This window comes from Taudactylus pleione, unplaced genomic scaffold (genome assembly GCF_031769625.1).
Source record: "Taudactylus pleione unplaced genomic scaffold, aTauple2 ptg000125l, whole genome shotgun sequence".
NCBI classification, from domain to species: domain Eukaryota; kingdom Metazoa; phylum Chordata; class Amphibia; order Anura; family Myobatrachidae; genus Taudactylus; species Taudactylus pleione.
The window spans coordinates 3,535,416-3,550,346 of NW_028284527.1; the positions used below are offsets into that span (position 1 = coordinate 3,535,416).

General features: G+C 41.6%; 1 protein-coding gene across 1 annotated transcript in view; it reads left to right on the forward strand.

Moving 5' to 3' along the window:
• Window positions 1-7,745, forward strand: part of COG2 (component of oligomeric golgi complex 2) — a 112,550-nt gene extending 104,805 nt beyond the window's left edge. Inside the window, exons 16-18 of the mRNA XM_088472493.1 lie at window positions 1,913-2,052; window positions 4,370-4,547; window positions 7,310-7,745. Coding sequence (XP_088328619.1) covers window positions 1,913-2,052; window positions 4,370-4,547; window positions 7,310-7,405 — 414 coding nt within the window. The 3' untranslated portion in view covers window positions 7,406-7,745. The remainder of the gene's footprint in view (window positions 1-1,912; window positions 2,053-4,369; window positions 4,548-7,309) is intronic.
• The last annotated feature ends 7,186 nt before the right edge of the window (window positions 7,746-14,931 follow it).

The window sequence follows — 14,931 nt, forward strand, 5'->3', positions numbered from 1 at the left end:
TCTAGCCCGATGGAACAAATCCTATCTACAGCTCAGGTCTCAAATGATTGTTCTCTCCTCAGGAGGTGAGTCTCTCCCTCTTGTGGTGGCTCCAGGGGTCCCATCTGACCAGGGGATGCCCCTTTTGGGTTCAGGACTGGGTCCTCCTCACCACCAACTAAGGTCTTCGGGGGTTGGGGGGGCGGCATCCTGTCAGCAGACTTTTCAGGAGAGCCAATTGCCGATAAACATTCCTGGAGCTTCGAGTGGTTTACAGAACTCTGGCCTTGCCTCTCCTCCGGAGTCGCCCAGTCCAGGTACAGTTTGACAATGCGACGGCTGTCTCCTACATAAACCATCAGGACGGCACTCGCGTGCGCGCCGCCATGAGAGAAGTCCTGTGGATGGAAAGACATGTTCCATCCCTGTCGGCAGTTTACATTCACGGAGTGCAAAATTAGGAAGCAGAGTTCCTAAAACACAAAAGGCCGTTCATTCGGGCAAATGGGCTCTACATCCGGATGTCTTTCAACTCCTTGTTCTTCACTGGGGCCTGCTGGATATCGACATGATGGCATCTTTACTCAATCACGAGGTTCCGAGGTACTGCTCACACACCACGTATAGCCTCCATTTGTTTGTTGCTCTTTGGAACTTTTTTGTTCTTAGGGTCCTCCAGTCTTCGCCTTTTGAGCCTTTAGACAGAGTGAACATTCATTGGCTTACCTGAAAGACTGTCTTCCTTCTTGCCATAGCCTCTGCCCGGCGGGTGTCGGACTTGAGTGCATTGTCCAGTTGCTCTGAATTTTTTATTTTTCTCCAGGACAGAGCTGTCCTTCGAACTTGACTAGGCTACCTTCCTAAAGTTGATTTCAGGTTCCATATCAATCAGGAGATTGTTGTTCCTTCTTTCCAGGTTCCGGATTCTTCACCGTAGGAGGCCTCCTTGGATGTCGTGTGGGCTCTCCGGATTTTTTATGTGGACAGGACAAAGGATTTGCGTAGGACAGTTGCACTTTGTTCTGTATGACTTTCACAAACGCGGCTGGCCGGCTACTAAGGTGCTAGCCAGATGGATCAGTTTGACTATTCGCCACGCTTAAGCTGCGGCGGATATTCCAGCCCCATCCATGGTGACTGCTCATTCTACCTGGTCAGTGGGCATTTCGTGGTGCTTCTGCGGAGCAGCTGTATAAGGTGGCCACTTGGTCCTCTGCCAATATGTTTCTGAAGTTCTATTCCTTTGACACCTTCGCCTCCCTTGATGCTGCTTTTGGGCAAAGAGTTCTCAGAGCAGCCCAGGAGCATTCCCTCCCTTACGGGTTAGCTGTGGGACGTCCCAGCATAGAGCCTGTGTCCCCTATGGAGTAAGAAGAAAAAGATTTATGTGCTTGCCTATTAAACCCTTTTCTTCGATTCCATAAGGGGACACAGGTCGCCCACCCTGACGCACCTAGCTTGAGGGGCTTTGCTCTGCTTCTGGTTCTCCTGTTTACATTTGCTGTGTGGTTGGACCTGAGTGCATGCCGGTCTTCCTTCTCCTCCTCCTCGCTCCTTGCCTTAGAGTTGCTAACTTACCTAAGGTGCCTGTGGCTGGGGGTGAGGTATAGGGAGAGGTGAACAAGTGGGCTGTGGTGAACAAGTTAACTATGTTGTGCCCAGATGCCTACCCACCAACCTATACCCAGCGTAAAACCTGTGTCCCCTATGGAATCTTAAGAAAATGATTTAACAGGTAAGCACATAAATCTCGAATAACGACGAATAAAATGTGGTAAAGAGTTAATTTATAGTACTTGTATGGTTTCACTTTCATACTGTATGTAGTCACAATATTTATATATCCTACGTAGGCTGTAGCGGTTTGCTAAATAACAAATATTTTATTTCACAGTATAGCCGCATAATTAAGAAACTTAACTACTGTTTGCAGGAAATGCCAACAAAAGCATCTTCTTACATTTATAATGCACTCAAGCCTCTTGAACAGCTCCACAGTGAATATAAAAATACATTGAAACAAGCAACCTGGGAAGAATGGCTTAAAGGGGCGCTCTCTGAATGTACGCAAAAGTAAGTAAATGGAATATATTAACATTAACATTTGTGCAGACTTCACATTGAGTTGTTTTTTTTTTTTTTGCTCTAACACATATACATATATATATATATATATATATATATATATATATATATATACACACACACACGTGTACGTGGAATGGCGCTCTTGGTACAATGTATTCCAGCTACCGAGGTGCCTTCCCAATATAAGTATAATAGAAGAGGTGTCTATGTAAAAACAATAGACCAGGCGGCACTCATCCGGACTTGTAGAAAAGTATAAATGTGCATATAACACCGGTCATCTATAAAATTAAAACCACCTGGCAAATATTGTGTAGGTCCCCCTCGTGCCACCAAAGCAGCTCTGATCCATCAAAGTATGGACTCCACAAGACATCTGAAGTTTGTCCTGTGGTATCTGTCTGTCACCATGAAGTTAGCAATATATTCTTGAAGTCCTGTAAATTGTGAGGTGGGGCCTCTATGACTCTGACTTGTTTTTCTAGCACATCCCACAGATGCTCAATCAGATTGAGATCTGGGGATTTTGAAGGCCAAATCGACACCTTTATCCATTTTGTCATGTTCCTCACACCATTCCTTAACAATTTTTGCAGTATAGCAGGGCGCATTATCCTGCTGATAAGAGGCCACTGTCATCAGGGAATACATATGTATGAAGGGCAGGACCCAAGGATTCCCACTAGAACGTTGCCCAGAGCATCACACTGCCTCCGCCGGCTTGTCTTCTTCCCATCCTGTATCCTGGGGCCAACTCTTTCACAGATTAACGACCGTGCACAGGATGTAAAAGAAAACGTGATTCATCAGGCCAGGCCACCTTCTTCCATTGCTCCATGGTTCCAGGTCTGACGCTCACGTGCCTACTATTGTAGGTGCTTTCGGCTGGGAACGGGTCAGATTTGACCCTCTAATTGGTCTGCGGCTATCCAGCCCTTTCACATCAAGCTGTGATGCACTGTGTGTTCTGACACATTTCTGTCATAGCCAGCATTCACTTTTTCAGCAATTTGTGCTGTTAGCCTTTGCTCGCCACGTGCATAAATGAGCCTTGGGTGCTTATGACCCTTTCGACCGATTCACCGGTTGTACGTACTTTAACCACTTTTGGAAAGTATTGACTACTGCATATCGGGAGCACCTTCTTTTTTGGAGATGCTCTGATCCATTTGTCCAGTCATCACAATTTGCCCCTTGTCAAAGTCGCTCAGATCCTTATGCTTGCCTATTTTTCTTGCTCCCAACACATGAGCTTGTGTTCACTTGCAGCCCAATATATCCCACCCCTTCACAGGTGCCATTGTAATGAGATAATTAATGTTATTCACTAAACCTGTCAGTGGTTTTAATGTTATGGGTGATCGGTGTATTTATTGGCACTATAAATTATACAGTAATTGTTCTTAAATTATGCAAAATTCAGTTGTAATTGTTTACTATGCACGTATTCTGCATTACAATATTATGTGAATGAGTATCCGAAAGTAGGGACATTACATTTCAAATAAAATTAGTTCCTCTGGGTTCAACCTATTTTTGGGTGTATTGATTTTTGAAAACACACCGTACTGCTTTTACTGTGTCTCAACTCATATATTCCATCTCAGGCTATATCACTTGCCCAGAAAGTGCCCTCTACAAAACGCAGTGCCACTTTCTTATTGTAACTTGTACCTGAGGCAGCCTCTGTCTGTCTTATTATGTAATGAGCATAAATCAACCTATTACCAGTTTCTTTGCTTGTCTCTGACCATTGTGCTGATTTGCCATGATGAGTTTTGCATTGTTTTCTGCTCCACCTTTTTTGTTTTACTGCCCTAACCTGCTTTTGATTTAACCCATTGTCAGAATCAAATGCACTATGTCCTACTTGCCGTTGTGTAATCCCCCTCTCATGTACTACCATTCTTGCCCCTTCTAGTCCCAATGCCCTGGTCTTTCTCCTTGCTATCTGTATGAGACTCTTGTTCCTATAGTCTTGCCTTTTTTCGATTTCTATTTTGACACCTGTGTGGCCCTTGTCAGATCACATTTTTTTATTTTGTGAAAATAAATATCCATTGGCCGGTTAAATCTAAGAACGCTTATTTAAATTAATCTTTTAACATTTATGCAGATGTGAATGATTCTTTACTTTTTAATGTTATTAATATCTTGCTTATAATTGTATACAGTTACTGTATATTTATTTACAGTCGTCTGCTGTGATATTGGTTAGCGGTTACTTTATTAACATTTATTTGTATAGTACCAGTACATTTTACTGCACTTTGATGAGTATGGATTCATTTATGCCCTATAGGTACTATGAGACTGTAACTGATGTTCTCAGTTCTGTTAAGAAAATGGAAGAAAGTCTGAAAAGGCTTAAACAAGCACGTAAAACTGCAATGTCTAGTAATGCCACCAATGGCGGGATTAGCGATGACAACAAAATCAGACTTCAGCTAGCTCTCGATGTTGAATATTTTACAAATCAGGTAAGTTATTTATGCTCTGTTCGCAGTCCTAAAATCAATCTATCCATTGATCCAGAGCCAGATTAGCTATAGGATGAATGGGACTACAGCCACAGGACTCCACATAAAACTAGGCCCATCATCATGACGGCAGGATGAGGACCAGCCGCTCATATGACCACATGGTCATCCATAAATCTTGAAGTATTACAATTTTATTTCTATATTAATCACAAAAGGATGCATATTTTCCTACTCTAACATTGGGGCTGAAAGTGCAGGGGTTGTATACACCCACGTGGCCCTGGCCATTCCAGCACGGCACTGGCCACAGGTCATCTGCTTCTCACAATACACCCTTGATCATTTTCAGCCATGTGGCCCTTAATCTAACTCTGCATTGATCAATGGAAATCTGGTATGGATTTTAAGTAGCTACTTTAGCTTTCAATTTATATTTAACCATTGCACTTACTCTATTTGGGTTGCATAAAATACACAATACAAATAAAATACACTCTTCACAGGCTTAGAAAACTACTGCACATTCTCATATATGGGCCTATGGAATTTTTCATGAATCTGACAAATACAACTGATTGCGCCCTGAGGTGGGATAGGGAAGGGGCAATGTAATGTAAGCCGGTATTGTAAACACATGTTCATGTAATTGTGAACAGCTTCAGACTAGCACAGAGATGCACATACACCTGTCAGACACAGCATTTGGGACAGTTTGAGGGCAGGTCAAATAGGCACCAATAATGATGACAATCACCAACACTAGCTAACCTCTTCATATTGACTGACTGCGGAATCAGCACTAGGGGCTTTTGTGTTTTCATATTTTTGAAGGAAAAAAATATTAAATTCATTCACTTGTAGATGCCCACTGTATTTGAGAGATTTTGTATATTTTATTCACACTGAATAGTGAGTGCGTATTTTGCTATTAAAACAAATATGTTAAAACTCTGCTCAGTCCGAAGAGGTTAAGAACTGCATTTTTAGTTTGACTTGCATGTTAATAGTAGTGGTGACTTGTTCAATAGACCATTAACCCTATAATTCTCTTTTTAAAATAAGGTATTTAATACCAGAAAACTCAACACATCCTTACCACTTGTAATGTACATGCTGAGAGAGTCCCACTTGTCCAGGGCACTCAAGAGATTAATTATAATGTGCACAAAATGTCATTCTTAGGTTTTCATTATATTAAATGACAGGATTAGGTAACATCTATATAGGGTTAAAAAAAATACATTTATAGTTAGACATTTGAGTAAAAAATAATTCTGTAAATTAATTTTGAATAAACCACACAATTAACATACTCTTTCTTCAATTTTGCATATTTGTCACATTTAATTGTTTCTGAAATTGAAACAAATATGAACATAAAGCAAACCCTGCATGAGTAAACACAAAATACATATAAATGATCTATTTATTGAAGACAAAAATTTGCAAATTGCAGCATGTTTGTACCATTAATTTTTAACATCTTATAAATAAAAATTAAATTATGCGACAGATCTGGAGACCACTTTCCTTTAGCTCTACTTCATCTGTATTCAAGTGAGCTGTATCTAAGGTGTGTCTGTTTTGAGTGTTTTATTGTGACACTGTAACATATTGAGAATCATAATCCGATCCATATAAACAGGAGGTGTTTTGTATAGATGTTGGCCATAGCAGAAAGTGTCTTGCTGTTATGCATTTACAGATAGAAATATAATTTTTGTTCTATCCCTAGACTAGAAAATATTCCTACTTTTAATGTTTACCTACGAAAAACAGAAGTCATATTTCAGATCATTCTTCTGTGCATAAATGAAAGGTGTTTTGTTTTTTTAGAATGTTTAGGCCAGTATCCAATTAGCCGCGTCTAATTACCTCGCCCGGGGCTATCCAATTAGCCTCGATGCTGGCACTTATCAGGGATTTTGCAAAACCAAATCCGTGATAAGAAGCCATTTCTCTCCCGATCGTAGCAGTGAAAATACATAGGTCTATGACTTTTTGCTGATCCTATGTGTTTTCGTGAGAAAAACAGAACATTTTCGAACCTAAAAAACAAGGTTTAATTGAATACCGCGTAAAAAAAAAATCGATGAAAAAGACAAGAAAATCTGCGAGAAAACCCAGGTTTTTTGCGTCCCAAAATTTTTTGCTGCTAAATGGATACCTGCCTTAGACTGTCAGTTCACGTGTAGCATTATTGGCAGTATACCATAAATTTTAACAGAATATCTTAAATGCTTTATGCGATATGGAACAATAACCTTCAAAGTTATGATGCTACTTTTGTATTTTACTGTGCACTGTAAATCTTGTTACTCTATATACCTTATTCTGCTGGTACATTGTATGAACTCTCAGGCTGTGGAAATACTATGAAAGCCAAAAAGGCATGCTGTTTAGCTTTTCCGAAGGTCCCAGAAAGCGGCCTTTCATGAGCGTATAGCATTGCAGATGTGTGATCTCTAACCACCACACATTCTTCAATCAATGTCAGCAAATCAGATACAGTTACTGAGTAACAATCCAGGATAAACCTCTACCACACCTAGGCACAGGCTGCTGTGCCTCATGCTAAATCTGCCGCCCAGCCACAACTACCCTATAAATTATTCATAAATTTGCTTCATTAAAGAGTGCATACATGTGTTCTTTGTTGTGTATCTGCTACATCACGTTCACAAAGTTTAAAATATTCAACAGTGTGTGTCTTTTTGTACAGATATATAATGTCTAACCTTTTTTTTTTTTTTATGTAGATTCAGAACCTTGGTTTGAGCACAGATGACATAAAAAGCTGTGCTGCTCTTACAGAGTTAGTGCAAGCTGCCAGGGAGCAGATTGTCACAGAATAAATGTATAATATGGAGCTGCTATGATCTATTTTCATCTGGTAAACTAACAGGTTCTACAGGTTTCTGGTTATATTAACAAAAGTATGTTACTGTGTTTATTTGCAGCAGCAAATGTCTTTACCAAATCAGTGATTAATGTTGTATGTTTTTTTTTTCTATGTAGAAATGCTATTTTGGTTGTAAAATATAAATAATAATGCAATGTTCTAACTTATCTTATAGATTTAAATAATTGTAGATTATTGGTTAATATTTAATGCAGATTGCTTTTCACTATACTTTATTACAAAAAATTGTCAGCACTTTTGTAGAATCCCACAAATAAATGATTCCTTTTCTATTTTTTTGTCCTCCCTTCCTGCAACTAAACATACACACACACACACACACCCCCACACACACATATATATATGTATATGTAGCAAAGTGAATAAGACACGTTTGAGTTGGCATTTGGTGTAAGGAACTCCAGATGTAACTAGACAACAGCTAATTGCGATTGTGGTAGTTGTGCAGAACTTATACACAGCTTTCTGAATTATAAAATTTCACATTGATCGTCACCACTACCTATCATGTATAGTGTAAAGAAGCATTGTAACTGGAAATCCACTAACGCTAGGTTATTTTACAGGCTAAAGCCTGAAGGACATACAGACCCTGTTTAGTTATTCTTCTAACTACTATGATGGAGATGTCGGCACTGCCTTACCTAGAACTTATTTTAGATAACCTCATTATGGTAAAGATATGATGGCAAAAATGCAGCATTTTCACGAATACATTTGCATCAAGGGAGAGTAATCCTTCCAGAACAGTGACTTATGAGAAAGTGACATCTGCTACACAACCAGCTTTTGTTTTATTTTATTAAAATTTTTATTTTTCCCCCGACTTTTGAGTAGCGTTGATGATCAGATTGGTGGAGAGGCATGTGAGATGTGCAGGAACTGAAGACAGCATACTAAACTCACCGAGCAAGGCCGTTCTGGTCAGATGCAAACTGTGTCCGATTGGAATATGAGGGCGTATGGCACTGGAGCATGAGGCAGCTGCAGCAGAGATCTTTTTTATGTACATCTATCATGAAAATTGTAAAGGATTCAACAACGTTCCAGCACCACTGTATAATGGGTTTCATATTTATTAGTAGACTTGATAAAGGTAAACAGGAAGTTACTTTCTTCTTCGGGTTTCATAGGGTCCACAGGAACTACCTTGGGGCATGTAGTTGGAGTAATCCATTGCACCAAACAGCTACAGCATGTCAAGCTCTCAGCAAGCACAGGACCTCTTCCCTATATACCCCGCCCCCAGTCACAGGCATTCAGTTTTTTTGTTTGGTGCTCGTCAAGTATCCAGATGCACCTGTTATAACAGCGGAACTACTTAGCCAGTCCTAGGCTTTATTTTTTTGATTTACCTTAGTACTAACTTAACGCAGTATATAAAAAACTAAGTGTACATGCTACGACTCCTACTACCTCCGCAGATGCCGAAACACCAGCTCCTGAATGGGCCTTGGGGATTTTCGGCGGGTCTTAGTGAAGCTTAGCTAGCAGCGATGCTGGGGCCTGGATCCAAGGAGATGACTAGGTACGGCGATTCCTCGCCTGTCCGGGAATCGTGCGCTGGCTTCCGGTGTAGGAAACACACCGGAAGCTGCTGCTAGTGAGGTCCCGTGAGCCGCGTCCTCACTTAGACTGCTGGGGCCGTATCGTCTGATGCTGGGGATGGGTAGTAGACACACTAGTAAGCGTCTTCTACTGTAAGGCCAGCGTACCCGTGCCGTTAAGCAGCTTAGAGGAGATAGGTGGTCCCCCGGTCGCTCCTCCCCCAACCCAGACGCAACTTCCTGTGTGGGTTCCCATATCTGGTTTGTAATTTATGACCACCTCATGTATTGAGACGCTCGCAGTTCACCTATGGTGCGCTGGTGATTCTCAGAGTTGTGGGTCAGTGTCCCTGTATGCCTCTCCCTTGGGTTAGGTATACAGTGCTCTATATCCTACCAAAACCGGGGGTTTGGTCCATTGATTCATAGCCCATTTGCATTGGCATATGAAGTTTATATTTGCATTGTATGTGACTGTAATGCTAGCTGCTGTATTGACACTGCCTTTTTATTTTCTAAACTGTCGGCTAAATCTATCACTTTGTTTCTCCTCATCCCTCTGTACAGGTGTGTGGGGTTTTTCATTATCTTTTCAAATTTATTTGACATGACTGTCACATTACATTTATACCTTATACCTGTGATTCATTGTTATGTCTAAAAGCATGGGAAAAAGTTGATTGGACATGATTTTGAAAGGCATATACCTGTCTATATAAGGTCCCACACTTGATCGTGCATGTCAGAGCACAAACCAAGCATGAAGTCCAAGGAATTGTCTGTAGACCTCCGAGAGGATTGTCTCGAGGCACAAATCTGGGGAAGGGTACAGAAAAATATCTGCTGCCTTGAAGGTCCCAATGAGCACAGTGGCCTCCGTCATCCGTAACTGGAAGAGGTTCGCAACCACCAGGACTCTTCCTAGAGTTGGCCGGCCATCTAAACTGATTGACCGTGGGAGAAGGGCCCTAGTCAGGGAGGTCACCAAGAACCCGATGGTCACTCTGATAAAGCTACAGCATTCCTCTGTGGAGAGAGGAGAACCTTCGAGAAGAACAATCATCTCTGCAGCAATCCACCAATCAGGCCTGTATATTAGAGTGGCCAGATGGAAGCCACTCCTTTAGTAAAAAGCACATGGCAGCCCACCTGGAGTTTGCCAAAATGCACCTGAAGGACTCTGGTCTGACAAGACAAAGATTGAACTCTTTGGCGTGAATGCCAGGCGTTATGTTTGGGGCAAACCACGCACCACTCATCACCAGGCCAATACCATCCCTACAGTGAAGCATGGTGGTGGCAGCATCATGCTGTGGGGATGTTATTCAGTGGCAGGAACTGGGGGACTAGTCAGGATAGAGTGAAAGATGAATGCATCAATGTACTGAGACATCTTGGATGAAAACCTGCTCCAGAGCGCTCTTGACCTCAGACTGGGACGACGGTTTATCTTTCAGCAGGACAACGACCCTAAGCACACACCCAAGATATCAAAGGAGTGGCTTCAGGACAACTCTGTGAATGTCCTTGAGTGGCCCAGCCAGAGCCCAGACTTGAATCTGATTGAACATCTCTGGAGAGATCTGAAAATAGCTGTGCACCGACTCTTCCCATCCAACCTAATGGAGCTTGAGAGGTGCTGCAAAGAGGAATGGGCGAAACTGCCCAAAGATAGCTGTGCCAAGCTTGTGGCATCATATTCAAAAATACTTAATGCTCTAATTGCTGCCAAAGTGCATCAACAAAATATTGAGCAATGGTTGTGAATACTTATGTACGTGTGATTTCTTATTTTTTTTTTTTTTATTATTAAATTTGCAAAAATCGCAAAAAAACTTTTAAAATGTCATTATGGGGTATTGTGTGTAGAATTTTGAGGACAAACATGAATTTATTCCAATTTGGAATAAGGCTGTAAAAAAGTATAGCGGCGTGAATACTTTCCGTATGCACTGTATAGCCACTCAGCAGGTAGTGCAAACGAATAGTCCACCTGTGGTAAAACAAAAGCAAAAGAGACTCTGATACTCAGAGTTCGGGTTCTTACTCTGTTGAGGAAGACCATCAATCCTCAGTGGAGCAGTTAAATCCGTCCTAAGTATAGAGGAAGAGGAGGTTCCGCCTAAGGGCCGTATTCAATTAGTTTCATGTTCGCGATAGTGTCACCTGCTGGACTTTTTGCCTATATCGAGTATTTTAGCCTCGGAAACTTATCGTATGCGTACCCGCGATTCACCCTATTCAATTCCAAAAGACGCGAAAACAGAAACATGCAAAGTCAGAATTGGAGAAATCGGCCTGAACCCCCCAAAAAGATGCAGAAACAGGGGATCAATGTAGTAGTGCCCGAATAGCCCTAATTAAACTGTTAGGTGTACTTAAGTTGGTACAATTGCCTCTAATTAGCGTCTTTGCGCAAGTGGTAAAGAATAGCTTTAAGCAGTTTTTTTGTGAGAAAATAAGTAGTCCTGTAAAATATGAGGTACTTGAAAATGGGTGCAAGAATATTTAAAAATCGCTAAAGTGAAGTTATAAAAAAATGCACCTTAAGCAAACACCTGCAGTCAAAAAAAAACACCTCACAGATACTTACAGACCCCCAAAAAGTCTATATCACTACTTTTTACGTTTGTTCCCCCACTTTGTACTTTTTTGCCTTCAAATTCAAACTACTTTGTAGGGGTATTCCTTACTTTTTTTTTTTAGTTGTTTTTTTTTAATGCAGTTGTCCTTTGGGGGACTGTTCCGAGGGTTCTGAGTGGTTTCTCCACCTTTGCACCCCATAATTAAAATGTTGCACTACTTTTCTGCTATTCAGAGTTGGGGGGAGGGGGAGTTCTCTTTATAAAGAGCAGTATAATGACTTGTGATAAAGATACCCAGATAGCAGATCTTTGTGGTGCGCCATGAGAACTTGTAGTTGGATTGCAAAAGTCATAGACTGGACAAGGGTATGTGTAGGGGCAAGGCTTTGGTCTTGGACCAGTTAATTTTATAGCCTGACAGATGGCCATAGTCAGTGAGAAGATGAAACAGATTTGGTAGGGAAGTGTGGGGTGAGGAAAGGGGAGGAAGAAAGTCATCGGCAAACAATGAAACCTTGGTCAGACCCACCAACGTCGATCCCCGCAATGTCATTTGAAATGCGAATACATGCCGCCAGGGGTTCAAAGGTTAAGGCAAAGAGCAGGGGCGACAAAGGGCATCTTTGTCTAGTGTCATTTGTAATCCGCAATGGACACAAAGCTAGTTCATTTACAGAAACCCTAGCCGATGGGTCCGAGTATAAGGCCTGAGGAAGTCTCCACCAAACCCAAAATGCCAAAGAGTCTCAAACATGAAGGGCCAACTACTTCTGTCAAATGCTTTCTCTGCGTCCAGAGAAAGCAAAAGAGCAGGGGTATGCAGGAAATTTATAGAATGCATAAGGCTAATGATGCGCCTGGTATTGTCCCGTACCTGTCTGCCAGGGATAAACCCCACGTGATCGTTATGTACAAGTGAATGCAATATCTCGTTTAAATGTAAGGCCTGAATTTCAGCATATCTTAATATCGATGTTAAGGATATGGGTCTATAATTAGTTTTTAGTCTTTAGGTATGACAACAATCCTGGCCTCGAGCAGAGCTAGAAAATGGAGCGCCATGCAAAATATTGTTAAATAGAGTCGACAAGTGGGGTATAAGATGGTGTTGTAATGTCTTGTAATAACTAGCAGTAAAACCATCAGGCCCCGGCGCTTTATTGGTCTTTATGGTTTTAATGGCGGCGGCAACCTCCTCAGCCGAGATCTCAGCATTGAGTGTAGAAGCTGTCTCAGGGGGCAAACTGGGAAGTTGGCAGCTTGATAGGAAGTCCGGAACTCTGTCTCAAAATCAGGAGAGACCTGGGAGGATCCAAAAGCATTATACAGTTTGTCATAGAAGCAGAAAAAGGCCTCAGTGATGAGTCTGGGATTACGTGATAGTTGACCTGTAAAGGATCGAATGGAAAGAACATTACATTGTGCCAATTCAGACTGCAGTCTAGAGGCCAGGAGCCTGTCTGCTTTCTCGTAGAAAGATTGGTTGAGCCATTTTTAGACTATTCTTAGCCTTAGCAGTTAAAAGTAAGTGCAATTCACCTCTAGTGGAAGGCAGAGCGGATAAATCCACAGGTGATCCTGAGTGTTTGTTTTAAAGAAGAGACCATATTTGCTCAGAGTTCCTGAATGCGTTTAGTCCTGGTTTTTGTAGCATGGGCTGAGGCTCTAACAAATGACCCCACACAACAGCCTTATGGGCATCCCATAATAGCATAGGGGTAATATTTGGATGCTTATTAGATTTAAAATATTGTGACAGTTCTTCTGCTAGTTGAGCTTTGAGCAGGGGATTAAGAAGGAGTCTATCATTTAAACGCCACGAGGGCTGGCAGGTGGACATTCGAAGACCGAGTACATATACTGTGATGGGGCCATGGTCGGACCAAGTGCTGGGATATATGGAGGTGTCCAGTATACACTGGGCTGGTTTAGTGCTCAAGAAAATAATGTCTAACCTTGTGTATATGTCATACGGGGAGAATAATAGGTATAATCTTGGGCATTGGGTTCTCTCCAAGCATCAAAAAGATGTTGTTGCGATAACAAAAGATTCAAGGCAGCGGAGTTATGAGAATGGGAATGTTGTAGGGAATTAAGGAGAGGTTTGGACCTGTCCAAGTGGCAATCTATAGTTACATTAAAATCCCCACCTAAAACCACTAAGCCCCGTCTATGAAGAGCCAGTAAATTATTAAGGGAGTGGAGACAACAGCTTGGGATTGATAAGGGGTATAAACATTCACAAATGTGTATGGGATCCCATTCAAAGTCCCAATCAGGAATAGGTATCTATCCTCGGGGTCTTTAACTATCTCTGAGGGTGTAAATGGAGGGTGACGAGAAAATAGAATGGAGACACCTTTCTTTTTGCGAGTGTAGTCACACTCATGAAAAGTATTTGGGAACTGTTTAGAACAAAGCAAAATGGGTTTCCTGTAAAAACACTACATCGCTTCCCAATTGTCTGAGAGTATGGAACAACAGAGAACGCTTATGGGGGCTATTCAGGCCCTTTGTGTTCAAGGAGAAAATCTTAAGTACCATTTATATGTAGAAACAAAAAAGCTGATGTAGAAACAACCAGCAGGGCCCCCAAAGGAAAATAAAAGAGATAAGAAGGGTCAAAAAGAGGAAAGGTAAAACAAAATAAAAAATATCTAACAAAATAAATAAAGTGAGAGCAGATTAGCAATTGTGATCTGCTCACATGATCGGACCCAGGGAAAAAATAGTCCAGAGAGCCTAATATGTCCGATGTCGGCCGAATGGAGGGGGTGGTCACATCCGGCCGGAGAAGGGACGAATGTGGAGACAATAGAGTCCAAGTCCCATGTGCGGGCAAAATCAACTATAATATACTTAGTGTTAAACATATTAAGAAAGGAATTACAGGGATATGGGGTAGGGGAATGAAGGGTGAACATCCCAGGAATGCTAGGGGGTTATAGAAAAATAACAAACATGTGCATAGGTGTAGTAGCATCACTGAGTACTCTGACAAGCTGCACCGAGAGGACAAACATGGTTCACAGTAGGCATAGTCAGGGAACCTGCGAGGCATCACAGCTCTAAAAATATCCTAGTGACCTAAAACACGCTAAAAAAAAATATTTTTTATTTTACATTTTTTTTGCCCCTTTTAGACAAACTAGCAGCAAAACAGAATGGAGGACCCAGAGATGCAGGGCAGGGAAGGCAAGGCTACGGTGTCTCCCCCGCATGCTGTCGGACACTCTATAGCCAGAGTATATAATTATAATGGAGTATTCACAGGGGTGTATAGCAGTGGGAGCATTTGAGCCATGCCCTTTGGAAACCCATCCAGG